Below are 14786 nucleotides of genomic sequence, written 5' to 3'. Positions count from 1 at the left end.
CAGGCACAAAGGAGTTGAGGCCTGGGGCAGATTTACCATGATGCTTTATATTACAAATCCCTCCAATCTTCCATCCTACCACAGGGTGCTTCTTTTCCCAGATCCATTTGATCAGGAAACTTCAATTATTTTCTCTCTAGATGCTGCCTGGTCTTCTCACTCTCATTTCCAGCATGGTTGAATGTGAATTTGATGATGAACACCTCCAGTAGTAATAAAACTTGAACAGAAGGTCAAAAGTTTCTCAGTTGTGTGAATTCTAATGGATTAACCCCACTGGCCTTGAGGAGGCTGTGGATGAATACAATTAACCAAAATCTAACTACAGACAGATCCTCCTCCTCCAACTGTTATAGCTGTTTAGAAAGCAGAAGTGAAATTAACCCACTGTCTGTTTGGAGATACTATTCTCGCAATAGTGTAGTGGTTAATGCAGTGCTTAGCAGTATCAACTGTGAGAACAGGGTTTAATTCCCGTCGACACAGGGAATTCGTACATTCTCCCCGTGAGCATCTGGGTTTCTTCCAGGTGCTTTGGTTTCCTCCCACATTCCAAAGATGTACAGTTAAGGTGAATTGTGAGCATGCAATGTTTGCACTAGAAGCATACTGACACTTGCAACTGCCCTCGGTACATCATCTGATGTGTTAGTCATTGAAGTAAACAATGCATTTCACTATGTTTTGATGTGTATGTGATAAATAAAGCTAATCTTTACCACAAAACTTGTACAAGTGTTTTTCAGGCAAGAATCAACATTAAAACAGAACATTGATTCACAACCAATAGGAATCTATTTTTTATTAAAAGAAAGCAGCACTGAATGAGAACAAAATACACCAAAAAAACAATTTATAAGAGCAACATTAATTGTCAATTATTTACAACTCATATGAAAATGTACATACAACAACTATACAGACCGCAAAAAAAATTTGCATGTCTTTGATGAAAGATTCTGATGGGGGAGGTTGGATTTCAATCTGGTCTTTTATTCTTCCTCCCAGTACAGTTGAATTTCAAAACTGACAAACAATTATGATAAAGCTCTTGAGCAATTTTATACCCTGGATCCCCTCAAAATACAAAAACACCATGGTGTGGGTTCAATGAATAAACTCCTAAGCTGTATCAGAGGGAAAAAAAAGATACAAGGAAGACCATTTTAAAATATCCAACACTTTACAAAAAAGAAATGTATTAAGATACTTTGCTAAAAATATTACATACAATAGATGTGCAATCATTCCAGGAGGGGAGGGTATTTTAATCCCTGCCACATAGTATGCACTGGCTTAATAAAAATACTAAAGTTTAATTGTTAGCAGTTTAAGCATGCCCATTAGGCTCCAGTGTGTTGCAGCACCCTTATTTTCTCATCTTCCCTCTCTCGATCATTGACCAGAGCAGGAGGGCACTGGTATTCCTTTAGTACTTGCTCCATGTGGCTATTCTTCAAGTGCAACTTGGCTCTTCAATAACTCACCATATCTCTGCCCTGCTACTGGGCTTCCCACTAGGAAACAACATAATAAGTAGGAATCCTGAGTTGACCTTCCTCCTTTGCCCAAGGGCCCCCAAGGATAATTATGGTGTCTAGACTGTTAGATGCAAGCTGTTAAGTTAGCACATAAGGAAATCAGAAAGAGACCTTTCCGACCTGTACAGCACGTCACCATTCATTGCATTAACCAACAATCCATTGGATAACTCTGATTTCTATTAGAAAGAATCATTACTATATTATTGACCCCATCAACCAATAGTTAAGTGCAGCACCGATGTATTTCAAATGCTACTTGTCACAATGACTTGAATGGTAAATGAAAAAAAACCCTCTTATTAAAGAATCCTCTTGTATTCTTGCCAACTTTAAATGCACAAAGGCAGACAAGAAATAGCAGAGAAACAAAGTAATTACGCATGAAAAATGACATGATTGAACCTGAAAATGTGGTAACATCATAATGCATCCGAGGGGCTGTTCACTGCTGCCCTGCCTTTTACCTCAGTGCTAAATTTTTGTTAAAATTATGGCCTTTCATAATTCCATTAGCGCTCAACTAAATCAAATACTTAGATGGGATTTTATTGATTTTACTGCCAAGCTTTAACTCAAGATATATTTAATTTTGACTATCCCACTGGTCTATCCATAGACAAGAATCTTGGAATTTTACTGATATACATCCAGATTTCAAGGACTGAAAATGTTGAAAATTAAAATAGAGCAAGTGCCACAAGCTTTGCAAGTAAAAAAAAAGTCTTAGCAATTTCACATAGATTCATTTCAACCCATTCATAACCCATTCACCGCATTCCATCGTGAAAAAGGACTAGAATTAACTGAACTGTTCACTTGGATAAAAACACTCATATATAACATAAAAGATGATTGATTGCCAGAGGGTAAAGAAGACAAGGGATTGAAAAACAAATTACATTCTTCACTGCCATCTTGTCTATGCAATCATCTGTTAGAGAGCAAGACTGAGAAAACTGATTTGTTATAAATTACAAGGCAATTTAAAATGTCAAGATAAAACAAAACTAAAATGAACTATTTGACAGTTTGATTGTGAAGGAAATCAGCATAGTGTTTTGAATGGATTCTGATTTTTTTTATAAAAAGTCACAATTATACTTTATTCAATATTTAAATATGAAGACAACTGAATACATATTCACTCTAAACGAAAATGGGAGGTGCAATTTTCTTTTCCCATGGAGGCACAATTTAACATTCAATGCAAACCAGTCACTTCCTATGTACAAAGGTTTATGGTTTCCCTGCACACAACCAGCCCCCTTTGCCACCCCCATGATGCTTTCAGAAGAAAGGCACCCAACACAGTGATATATTCCTTTCAAAACAGACCCGCTTCAGTGAAAATCAGCACTTGATTTTTTTTTTTTGGGGGGGGAAGCTCTTACACAGAGTGGGTGGTTAGAAAACCCTTATATAAAGTTTCTGTTCTATTCCAGGAGACAATTTTGCTCCTGGAGACACCAGCAACTAAAGGGCAATAGAACTGATGGAAGTTGTGAGGGCAAGGCAGAAGAAGAGGGCCAGACAGTTAATCGGGGTCCTCGATGGATCATCAACAGTTGACACTCAATGTTTTCCTTGAAACTTGAAAGTGCGTGCAAATGCAAAATCACAGGGAGAAGATATTCTTGATCAGGGGATTAGGGGTGAAGAGATAACAGTCTATACAAAGGCCTACTATTCTTCCATCTCTGCTTTAACAAAGGAAACAGTCATTCCCTGGCACACCATCCCAGCAAATGTTAAACAAGTGCTGAGATTTCAATACAACTGCAGTATTGGAGGTGCAGAGACAGATATGATCAAGGGTAAGCTCCTTTCTGAGGATTATGATTCGCTGAAAACTGAATTTACATATGTTTATCAAGTATTGATTTTTTTCTCATGGCACCAGATTCACTGAATTTGTATTGAATACATTGTACACAAGTGTCAATGTAACAGGGCTTCAGCTACAGTACTTGGGCCTCATCCCCATCTATGCACGTATTCCATCAAGTTTGCTTTCCATTTATATCTGTGCATATTCTTAAGGTCGATGAAACCTGGAGGGGCAAAGAGAAACAACTATTAATCACAGAGTGTCTGACTATCTTGATGCATACAATCCCTTATTTTTGATTCCTTCTCCCAGTCTTTTCTTATTTGATTTGACCTTCACTTCCAGAACGTATGGCATAATGTACACCTCAGGAGATGAGAACATTATTAGCAGTAACTCAGCATTGAGGGACCATTGCAAAATTAGAGGGCCCATCTTCATGCTGAGATTTTAAAACAGAGGCCCTCCCTTTCCACCAGGTAGCTCTGAAATATTCTACAGTGGTCTGTCAGGTATGGAAGGGTCACTGTACAGGAATGGAAAAAGCTCAAGAAAGTTGTAAATTCAGCCAGCTCCATCATGGGTACTATACTACCCTGCACTGAAGGAACCTTAAGAAGGCGATGCCTCAAAAAGGCAACATCCATCATTAAGGACCCTCATCACACAGGGCATACCCTCTTTTCATTGCTACCATCAAGGAGGTGATACAGGAGTCTGTATACACAAACTCAATGTTTTAGGAACAGCTTCTTCCCTTCAACATCAAATTTCTGAATGGACAGTGAACCCATGACTACTACTTCATTTTCTCCCCCTTTCTTTTTGCACTAATTTCATTTAATTTGAACAACAAATTTCACAACATACTATATGTCAGTGATATTAAACTCAATTTTATGATTCTGAGATTCAGTGAATACAAAGGCATTTTTTAAGGTACTTGAATGGTAATTATTTGGTCTTCTTACAGATTTCAGGAACTCAGAGTGTGCCTATTACACCATGACTTATTTCAAAATAAATTATTGACTGGGAATCTTGGAAATGATGAGAAAAAGAAAAGCCTTTTCATCAATTTTCCCTGCATTGATTCCAAGTTGCAGTGGGTTTGGAGAATGCAGCAACAGTTAGAAGAGTTGCTGCCTCTTAGGTCCAGAGGCTGGGGTTAAGACTTGGCATATACAGAATGTACTCCTTAAGGCTGTTATAGCCAGGGTTGGTAATGGGAACAAGCTCCCACTACCTATTAAATGCTCCCAATGGTGTGCACCCCAAACAGCCTCTGATAACCAAGTCCAGCACCTGATCTTCACAGGTGGCTTAGCTAATAAGCCCAGTGGAACAGCTTCTACTAACAAGTGAATGGGCAAAGGTGGGTTACTGGTGCCTTAAAACCAGTTGCTTTGGTCAGATGGGGCTCATTAGCTGTGGTTGGCAACTCATTTAAGAGAAGGAAAACTCTGATCTCAAACCTCCGCTGCCTTGCAGCTGTACCCACTCATGAGAAAGGGTTCAGGAGTAAATCCCGAGGGAAAAATCCAGAGCTGAAGTCCCTAGGGCAGTCCTACATTGAGTTCAATTCTGACTGGCAACTCCTGCGCGCTGCTGGTACCAAACTGATTTGGTCTCTGCTGTTCCTTTGGGTTCATCAGATGCGTGCAGAGGGGAAATTTGCTACATGAGAAACAGCTTGCTCTCCATATTGTACTGCCCAGGCTTGTGTATCTAGACAGCTAGGACATAATATCTGCATTCAACTCAAACTGATGAAGACCTTCAAAAAAAAAAAAAAAAATGTTTGATAGGTTTTTGCTGGGAATGGCAAATGACATGGATTGAAAATGGTTAAATGAGCAAAATGACAGGTCACTTTTGACCTGAATGAACAGTCTCAGGATGAGTGTGGCCTACTCGTATCTTTGAAGCAGTCAGGAGATGCAGCAAAAGTCAACATTTAGGCAGCTGATTCCTTCTTTGCAAATTGAAGCACACTAGTGCCAGCAGAGCGGACACCAAATTAGAAATCCTCGCCACCTGAAAGGCATGCAAGGTTTAGAAAGAGTGGAAACACAGAGAAGATTGCAGATGTTGGAATAGCGCAATACAGGGAATGCTGGAGGAATTCAGCAGGTCGGGCTGCATCCATAGAGGGAACATTTCAGACCGTCCACTGTTTACACCTGACCTGACCTGATCTGATCCTGCAGCATGTTTTTGTGTTGGGACATTCTAGGTGTTCCTTTAAAGTTCAAAGGCTGAAATTACCTTGTATACATTCTGCTTTCTTCATGCACCTCCATCTCGGTACTTTTGAATTCATTTAACTCCTTGCGTATTGCTGCCTGTAAGGTTGCAACCATGAAAAAGCTTTAGAAGGAAATCCTTATTTTTATTCCAAATTATTGTATCAAAAAGAAAACACAATTCTGTCAAAAACATCTTCTGTGCCACGCTGGCATTGCAAATGTAATGGCTAGCTAAGATCATCACAGCTGACTTCTGTATGGAAAGATGCTTGTCATTTGGATCATTTTGCTTCTTTTGAGGAGCACACATAGACCAGCTTAAAGAAACAAAGGGACAATTTCCTGACTCAAGCCAATTCACTACAAACAGAAAGAATAACTTTACTTGATATAAAGGTTTTAACGATATTTGGTAAGACAAATGTTTTCACTTACTAGGAAATACAATCTAATGCCAACAAATATAAAACAGTCACTAATAATTCAAATAAAGATTTAGAAAACATCCGAGACATCTCAGATCGGGTGCAGGTTATTCTCGAGAAGAAGGGCAAGAATCCAGATGTTGTGGTCCATGTAGGGACCAATGACGTGGGTAGGATGAGTGAGGGGGTACTGCATAGGGAGTTCAGGGAGTTAGGTGCGAAGCTGAAGAGCAGGACCCCCAGGGTAACAATCTCAGGATTGCTACCTGTGCCACGTGCGACTGAGGCAAGGAATAGAAAGATTATAAAGATTAATACGTGGCTGAGAGGATGGTGCAGGAGGGAGGGCTTCAGGTTTGTAGATAATTGGGCTTTGTTCCAGGGAAGGTGGGATCTGTTCCGAAGGGACGGTTTACACCTGAACTGGAGCAGTACTAACATTCTTGCAGGGAAGTTTGCTAGTGCTTCTTGGAGGGGGTTTAAATTAAATTTGCAGGGGGCGGGGATCCAGAATGTGAGAGAGGATAGCGAGAGGAAGAATAAAGGACAGGTGGGGACTACACGGTTCCGGAATATTAAGTAGTAGAGAAAGGTGAGGCGGAACAAGTGATAAGGAGGACACATGTACAGAGGGATGGTCTGATGGAACATGGAGTTAAATGTGTTGAAAGAATAAGTAAATTTAGGAAGGACAACAAAATTCTAGGGGCGTATAGCCCGATGGGAGTTCGGGGAGCTGGGTTAAGCACAATAGGCAGCGATTCAAACAGAGAGAGGAGAAATGGGCTGAAAATTCTATATCTGAATGCACGAAGTGTCAGAAATAAGGCGGATGAGCTTGAAGCCCAGGTGCGAATGGGTAACTATGATGTTGTTGGGATAACGGAGACATGGCTGCAGGGAGACCAGACCTGGGAAATGAATGTTCAAGGGTATACGTGCTATCGTAGGGACAGAAATGTGGGCAGAGGGGGTGGGGTGGCCCTGTTGGTGAGGTATGAGATTCAGTCCTTTGCAAGGGGGGACATAGGGTCAGGAGAAGTAGAGTGTGTGTGGATAGAACTGAGGAACAGTAAGGGCAAAAGGACCCAAATGGGTGTTGTCTACAGGCCACCAAACAGTAGCATGGATATTGGGTGCAAGTTGAATAGGGAGTTAACATTGGCATGTGGCAAAGGTAATGTCACAGTAGTTATGGGGGATTTCAACATGCAAGTGAACTGGGAGAATCAGGTTGGTGCTGGACCACCGGATAGGGAGTTTGTAGAGTGCCTACGGGATGCATTCTTGGAACAGCATGTACGAGAGCCCACCAGGGACAAGACTATTCTGGATTTAGTGTTATGTAATGAACAGGATTTGATAAGCAATCTTGCAGTAAAGGAGCCATTAGGAGTAGTGATCATAATATGATAAGTTTTTATCTGCAATTTGAGAAGGATAAAGGCAGCTTGGAGGTGTCAGTGTTGCAGTTGAACAGGGGAAACTATGGAGCCATGAGGGAGGTGCTGGCCAAAGTTGACTGGACGGATAGCCCAGCAGAAAAGACAGTGGAACAGCAATGGCAGGTATTCTTGGGAATAATGCACAAGGTGCAAAATCAGTTCATCCCCCCGAGAAGGAAGAATTCAAAGGGGGGGAAAGGGGCCACAGTGGTTGACAAAGGAAGTCAGAGATTGCATAGCATTAAAAAAAAAGGAAGTATGACAGAGCTAAGGTGAGTGGGAGGACAGATGATTGGGAAGTTTTTAAGGAACAACAGAACTTAACTAAAAAGACAATACGGGGAGAAAAAATGAGGTACGAATGCAAGCTAGCCAGGAATATAAAGGAAGATAGCAAAAGCTTTTTTAGGTATGTGAAGAGAAAGAAGATAGTTAAGAACAATGTTGGGCCCTTGAAGAATGAATTGGGTGAAATTGTTATGGGAAACCGAGAAATGGCAGAATTTATTGAGTACTTTAGATCTGTTTTCACTAAGGAAGACACAAGCAATCTCACAGATGTATGGATGGGCCAAGGACATAGGGTAACAGAGGAAATGAAACAGATTGACATTAGGAAGGAAACGGTGATGAGAAGACTGATGGGACTGAAGGCTGACAAATCCCCAGGTCCAGATGGTCTGCATCCTAGGATACTAAAGGAGGTGGCCTTGGAAATTGCAGATGCATTGGTAATCATTTTCCAATGACCCTTAGATTCAGGATCAGTTCCTGAGGATTGGAAAATGGCTAATGTTATCCCACTTTTTAAGAAAGGAGGGAGGGAGAAAACAGAGAACTATCGACCTGTCAGCCTGACATCGGTGGTGGGGAAGATGCTAGAGTCCATTATTAAGGATGAAATAGTGGTATATCTAGATAGCAGTGATAGGATTGGGCCGAGCCAGCATGGATTTACCAAGGGTAAATCATGCTTGACTAATCTGTTGGAGTTTTTCGAGGATGTAACCAGGAAGTTAGACGGGGGAGATCCAGTGGATGTAGTGTACCTCGATTTTCAGAAGGCATTTGATAAGGTCCCACATAGAAGATTGGTGGGTAAAATCAGAGCTCATGGCATTGGGGGGAAGATATTGACATGGATAGAAAACTGGTTGGCAGATAGAAAGCAAAGGGTAGCGGTGAATGAGTGTTTCTCGGAATGGCAGGTGGTGACTAGTGGGGTGCCACAGGGCTCGGTATTGGGACCACAGCTGTTTACAATTTACGTCAACGATTTGGATGAAGGCATTGAAAATAACATCAGCAAATTTGCTGATGATACTAAGCTGGGTGGCAGTGTGACATGTGATGAGGATATTAGGAGAATTCAGGGTGACTTGGATAGGCTGGGTGAGTGGGCAGATACTTGGCAGATGACGTTTAGTGTGAATAAGTGTGAGGTTATCCACTTTGAGAGTAAGAACAGGAAGGCAGATTATTATCTGAACGGTGTAGAGTTAGGTAAGGGAGAAATACAAAGAGATCTAGGAGTCCTTGTTCATCAGTCACTGAAGGTGAATGAGCAAGTGCAGCAGGCAGTGAAGAAAGCTAATGGAATGTTGGCCTTTATTACAAAGGGAATTGAGTACAAGAGTAAGGAAATCCTCTTGCATTTGTACAGAGCCCTGGTGAGACCACACCTGGAGTATTGTGTACAGTTTTGGTCTCCAGGGTTAAGGAAGGACATCCTGGCTGTAGAGGAAGTGCAGCGTAGATTTACAAGGTTAATTCCTGGGATGTCTGGACTGTCTTATGCAGAGAGGTTAGAGAGACTGGGCTTGTACACGCTGGAATTAAGGAGATTGAGAGGGGATCTGATTGAAACATATAAGATTATTAAGGGATTGGACAAGATAGAGGCAGGAAATATGTTCCAGATGCTGGGAGAGTCCAGTATCAGAGGGCATGGTTTGAGAATAAGGGGTAGGTCATTTAGGACAGAGTTAAGGAAAAACTTCTTCTCCCAGAGAGTTGTGGGGGTCTGGAATGCACTGCCTCGGAAGGTAGTGGAGGCCAATTCTCTGGATGCTTTCAAGAAGGAGCTAGATAGGTATCTTATGGATAGGGGAATCAAGGGATATGGGGCAAGGCAGGAACCGGGTATTTATAGTAGTTGATCAGCCATGATCTCAAAATGGCGGTGCAGGCTCGAAGGGCTGAATGGTCTACTTCTGCACCTATTGTCTATTGTCTATTTTGTAAGACCATAAGACATAGCAGCAGAATTAGGCCATTGGGCCCATTGAGTCTGCTCCACTATTCCATCACGGCTGATCCTTTTCTCTCCTCCTCAGTCCCACTCCCCAAGCCATTGAGCAATTAAAATACTGAATTCACACCAATTCTAAATGCAATAATTAGCATTAATCCAAACTCCTAGTGAATTATAGACAGCATCACAGCTAATGATACCATTTTCACTACCTTATCTGCTGGTGTCAGTTTTGTCCAAGGTTTATCAGCACGTCGATCATAGTCATGGGCATCTGTTACTTCAACGTATTCATGGAATCGCAGGATTTTTCTTGCCTGGAGTTCTGCCACGGTGGGTCTTTCACTGAGCTGTTTATCAGAGATTACAGTGAATATACTGTATATGCCATGAAGACTTGTGATAGGAATCAAAAGAACTTTCCTAACATACACTATTTGCCAATATGTCACATTCCAGAATTCTTAAACTGGGAAGAACAAATAAACTATTTTAGAAATGCAGACAGGAGTATGGAGGCCTATTGTCCTGGTGTAGGTCATTGGGAATAGGCTGTCTAAATGGTTCAGCACAAACTAGATGGGATGAAGGGCCTATTTCTGTGCTATACTTTTCTATGATTATGAATGGGAAGAGTCACTCACTGCTGTGCACCCCTTTTTTGTTGGAGATCGAAGAACAGTGTAAGAGAATGCAAATAAGACTGGGCCAATTGGTCATTTGAACCTGCTCCAGTATGTAGTGATAGTGGCTAATCTACCTCAGCAGCATGCTCTTATCCTATATCTATATCCCTTATTTCTCTAACATACAGAAACCAATCATTTCTGCATTGAATGTGATCAATGTTTGTATCACTAGTCCTCTGGCATAAAGATTTATTTCTCCTCCTTTCAGTTTTAAATAGCATATCCCTAATTTTGATCCTCTGATCCTTAGTTCTTCATTAACTATTGAAAACATTATCCCTGCATTTACCCTGAGAATATTGCACATTTCAATCTGCCAATTTCTAAACTCTAAAAACTGTGTGTCCAGTTTACTGAATTTTTCCTCATAAACCTACCATACTAGGACCACCAAGTTCAAGAACAATTACTATCCCTCAACTATTAGGCTCTTGAACAAAAGGGGATAATTACACTCATTTAAAGTCCCTTTTATCTTGTTATTTCATGCTCATTATTTATTGCTATTTATTTATGCCTGCATTTGCACAGTTTGTTGTCCATTGATTCTGTTTAGTTACTGCCCTATAGATTTGCTGAGTATGCCTGCAGAAAAAGAATCTCAGCATTGCATGTGGTGATGTTATGTACTCTGATAATAAATTTTACTTTGAATTTTGAGGAACCTGTTAGACAAATCTTTGTTGTACTCCCTCTAGCAAGTATATACCTTCTCAGTTAAGGACAGCATAGCATCTACCCTTAACTACCTGTTTTACCAGGTTGTCAGCTTTTGTCTACAAGGACACCAGCTCCCTTTGAATATCATCTCCCAATCTCTCACCATTTAAGATGAATAGCACATTTAAAATTTTTCTATCAAAATGGATAATCTCACATTTTCCTTTCTTGTAATCTTCTGGCATGTTTCCACCCACTTGTTCACTTTGTCTACATTCATGAAGCCTCATCACTAATCACATTCACACTTAAGGTTCCTGCCATCAGCAAACTTTATCATACTTGACATTTGTTTATATGGATTGAGTGTTATTGGATCCAAGCATCAATCCTTATGTTATCCAACTAGTCAAAACCTACAAGCTCCAGAGGGACATTTTTATTCCTATCCTCTGCTTTCTTAACCAGCTCATAACCCATTCTACTTAGTACAGTACCCCAAATTCTACATGCTCATTGTTCAGTTACCTTCTTTATGAGACTTTATTGAAAGCCTTCTGAAAATTCTAAAACACACCTACTGCTTCATTCTTATCAACTGTAATAGATTAATCAAACATGAATTAACTTTCATAAATTTGCCAAGTCATATTTTTATTTTCTTAGCATTTTAATATCACACATTCTGTCTTATGGATTCCAACATTTTTTCCAACCACTAACAGCAGGCAAACAAGTTGGTAGCTCACTTAGTCTCTCCCTTCTTTCTTTGTATAGTAGGGTCACATTTCATACCCTCTGATCTGGAAGAACCATTCTAGATCTATACAATTTTGGAACATGATAATCACAATCACCCTCTCCCCAGCAGCTTCGTTCAAACTCTGGGAAAATTTGACTGTTCCCATTCTTAGTCTCAAAATTTGTTATGTAAGCATACTTTACAAGGAAGTTTCTGGTTTTGCTGTACACCTAATTTTGGTTGAGGTAAAAGGCCGCAAACTCATTCCATTTGATTAGTTGTTAATGCAGACCTGCATCCAACAAACTATAAATTGCCCATTTGATAGTCGGGTACCTTTCTAGTGAGCCGTCTCTTGATTTCCCGTTTCTCTGCCCGCTCTTGTTCTTCATCTTTTTCTGTAAATGTTAAAGAAAAACAATTATTTCATTTGTTCCATTACTCAAGCTGAGATGAGAAAAGTCAGTATCATATGCAGTACATTGAGTGACACAATAGACGTTATTGTCATGGACATTTTTATACACATATTACCCTAAGGGATATCCATATGAATCCAGAGAGTTTTATCAGGTTTAATCAATACTATCATTTTTGCTCAGTTGCTCCTCCCTCCCTGCATCATTTTGATTGTTCCCAAGAATCATCCTTGCATCGTCAGTCATATTTTGTTCCCAAACTGAGGCTCTACCCATGCTGGACCCCACTATAGCTCTCTCCTGCAGCACTGCAATTCTCATCGAGATATCATCAACACAGCAGGCAGCCGGCTATATGAAGGACCAAACATTCCTTATAATTATACCCAGTTTGTAAACCACGCGCACAATCCAGGTGTATAATCATGAAGCCATAGAAAAACAAAACAGTGATATGCCTCAATCAATCAGTACTCAGAAAATTATTTTTAGTAAATGCAATTCCAAGGAAATCTGATAATAAAAGAATGGAGAGTAGATGTGGAGAAGATATTTTCCATAGAGGGGGAATCTAGGACCACAAGGCACAGCTCAGAATAGAAGACATCCATTTAGAACAATTGGGGAAATGCAGCAGAATGGGGTTGAAAGGAAAAATAAATCAGCCATGAATGAACAGAGTAGACTCAATGGGGCAAAATGGCCTAATTCTGATCCTATGCCTTATGGACGTGGTGATCCTGAGTTTGGGAAGCATCTCTAAGGCTATTCCCAAGGATATGTTGATTAAAGTAAAATTCAAGCAGAAAAGTAGCATTAACCCCAGACAAGTATCCTGTGGAGAAATTTCAAAAATCTTGTCTAACTATCCCAATTTCTCCACAAGCATTAACTTTATAAAGTCAAATAACCAGTAAGAATTAAAACCACGACAGCTTACTTTTATTACAGTTTGAATTAAATTTACATTTGGAGATAGAAGAATAGAAAATATACTCACTTTTAAGAATATTCCTTTGCTCCAGTTCTTCCGCAGTTGGCCTTTGACTCAGACGCCTGATGGAATGGAGGATAAATTATTACTGGGTCAGGTCGTCTAAATTTAGGTCAGTATTAAAAAGCAATGGCAGTGCTGATACTTGAACATATCACACCAAGTGGAACAAATGCTGAATTTTTCCACTTATAAGAACTGCTCATAGCATTTAATAGTAGCAAACATCAAATATCATGTACTGAAGTCAACTCATTCAGTACAACTGGATAACTAGTCGAAGCTTCTGGGTATGTACGACTATGATATTTGTCAGTATCTCTTTATGTCTGTGATTCATACATCTCTGACTTTCATTCTTTCCTGCCCTGCACTTGTCCTCCTGGCAGGTGCATGGTAGGGAGAAGGACGTGGGAGTGTGTGCAAATACTGATCTGTATGACACCTTCTGAATTGTTTTGGAGAGTTGGTATGTTACAAAATTGATCACTTGCCTGCTGCTTGGTGAACAGCTGGTGTAAGGGTATTGTTGAGATGTCAAACAGTTACAGAAAATAGTTCCAACTGTTGCCACAGGAACTAAGCTATCCATATAGCTGGAGGCACAATTAATTACCAATGTGACACAAAATGATGCAATGGCAGTGCCGATAATAAAATAATATTGCCAATGGATTTAGAATCCACACTTTAAAAAAAGGTCTTGAATCTGTAGTATAGTTTTGTCTGCCTCACAATATTCTAGAGCACTCATCAGCCAATGAAATATGTTCAGCCACTGTTTTCGTGGAAGGATAATATCCATTCAATCACCATGCATGCATCATGTCAGAGCACAGAAAGAATTTGAATGGAAGCAGTGTTCTCTATCAGACATTCAGATATCACCCTACCTGATGAGAGCTGTTCCAATCTGCTGTCGAATCTCAAGCCTCTCCTGATCAGATTGGCGAGGTAGTATGTTCTTCTCTATAAGTTCCTGCTTCGTAGGTCTGTTGCTCAGTTTAAGAGCCAAAGTATCTTTTCGCTTTACCTTATTGGCCAATGAATCTACACACAATATTGACAGAGAATGTTTAGGAAGACAACGTATCTATACTATTACTCAAAAAGTATACTGTAACTACATTCTTACATATGATCCTTTGTGGAAACAATCCACTTTATCAAAATATTTAAGTAAAATTCTAGACCACAATTTCAGGCAAGGCACATTAAATCTGTGAAAGGTCACATTTCATTCATGAAGCTGGAGTTAACTTTTATTTTAGAGAGAGGAACTAGACAGGGATGCCCAATTTCTCCACTCCTTTTTGCGCTATACATTGAATCGCTTGCCCAACTAATAAGACAGAGCGAAATTATAAAAGGTATTACGATGGCAGGGATTAAACAGAAAGTGGCATTATTCGCAGATGATGTTTTAGTCTATCCGAGAGAACCAAAAAAATCATTTATAGGATTGTTTACACTGTTGGATGAGTTCGGGAAAGTATCAGGTTATAAAATAAATGTAAAGAAAACGCAGGTTATGTCC

At 40.1% G+C, this 14786-nt stretch overlaps 1 protein-coding gene across 13 annotated transcripts in view; it reads right to left on the bottom strand.

Annotated features, from left to right (window-relative positions):
* Nucleotides 1-776: 776 nt before the first annotated feature.
* LOC140719621 (phosphatase and actin regulator 4-like) overlaps nt 777-14786 on the bottom strand; it is a 290097-nt gene continuing 276087 nt past the window's right edge. For all 13 annotated transcript variants that reach the window (XM_073034347.1, XM_073034342.1, XM_073034343.1 and 10 more), the window contains 6 exons: nt 14143-14299; nt 13256-13311; nt 12173-12234; nt 9958-10095; nt 5641-5717; nt 777-3595 (listed from right to left, as the gene is read on the bottom strand). In XM_073034347.1, the coding sequence (XP_072890448.1) occupies nt 3580-3595; nt 5641-5717; nt 9958-10095; nt 12173-12234; nt 13256-13311; nt 14143-14299 (506 nt within the window). In that variant the 3' untranslated portion in view covers nt 777-3579. The remainder of the gene's footprint in view (nt 3596-5640; nt 5718-9957; nt 10096-12172; nt 12235-13255; nt 13312-14142; nt 14300-14786) is intronic.

This window comes from Hemitrygon akajei, chromosome 32 (genome assembly GCF_048418815.1).
Source record: "Hemitrygon akajei chromosome 32, sHemAka1.3, whole genome shotgun sequence".
NCBI classification, from domain to species: domain Eukaryota; kingdom Metazoa; phylum Chordata; class Chondrichthyes; order Myliobatiformes; family Dasyatidae; genus Hemitrygon; species Hemitrygon akajei.
The sequence above is the reverse complement of the archived record's forward strand: the minus strand, read 5'-3'. Positions and strand labels throughout refer to the sequence as shown.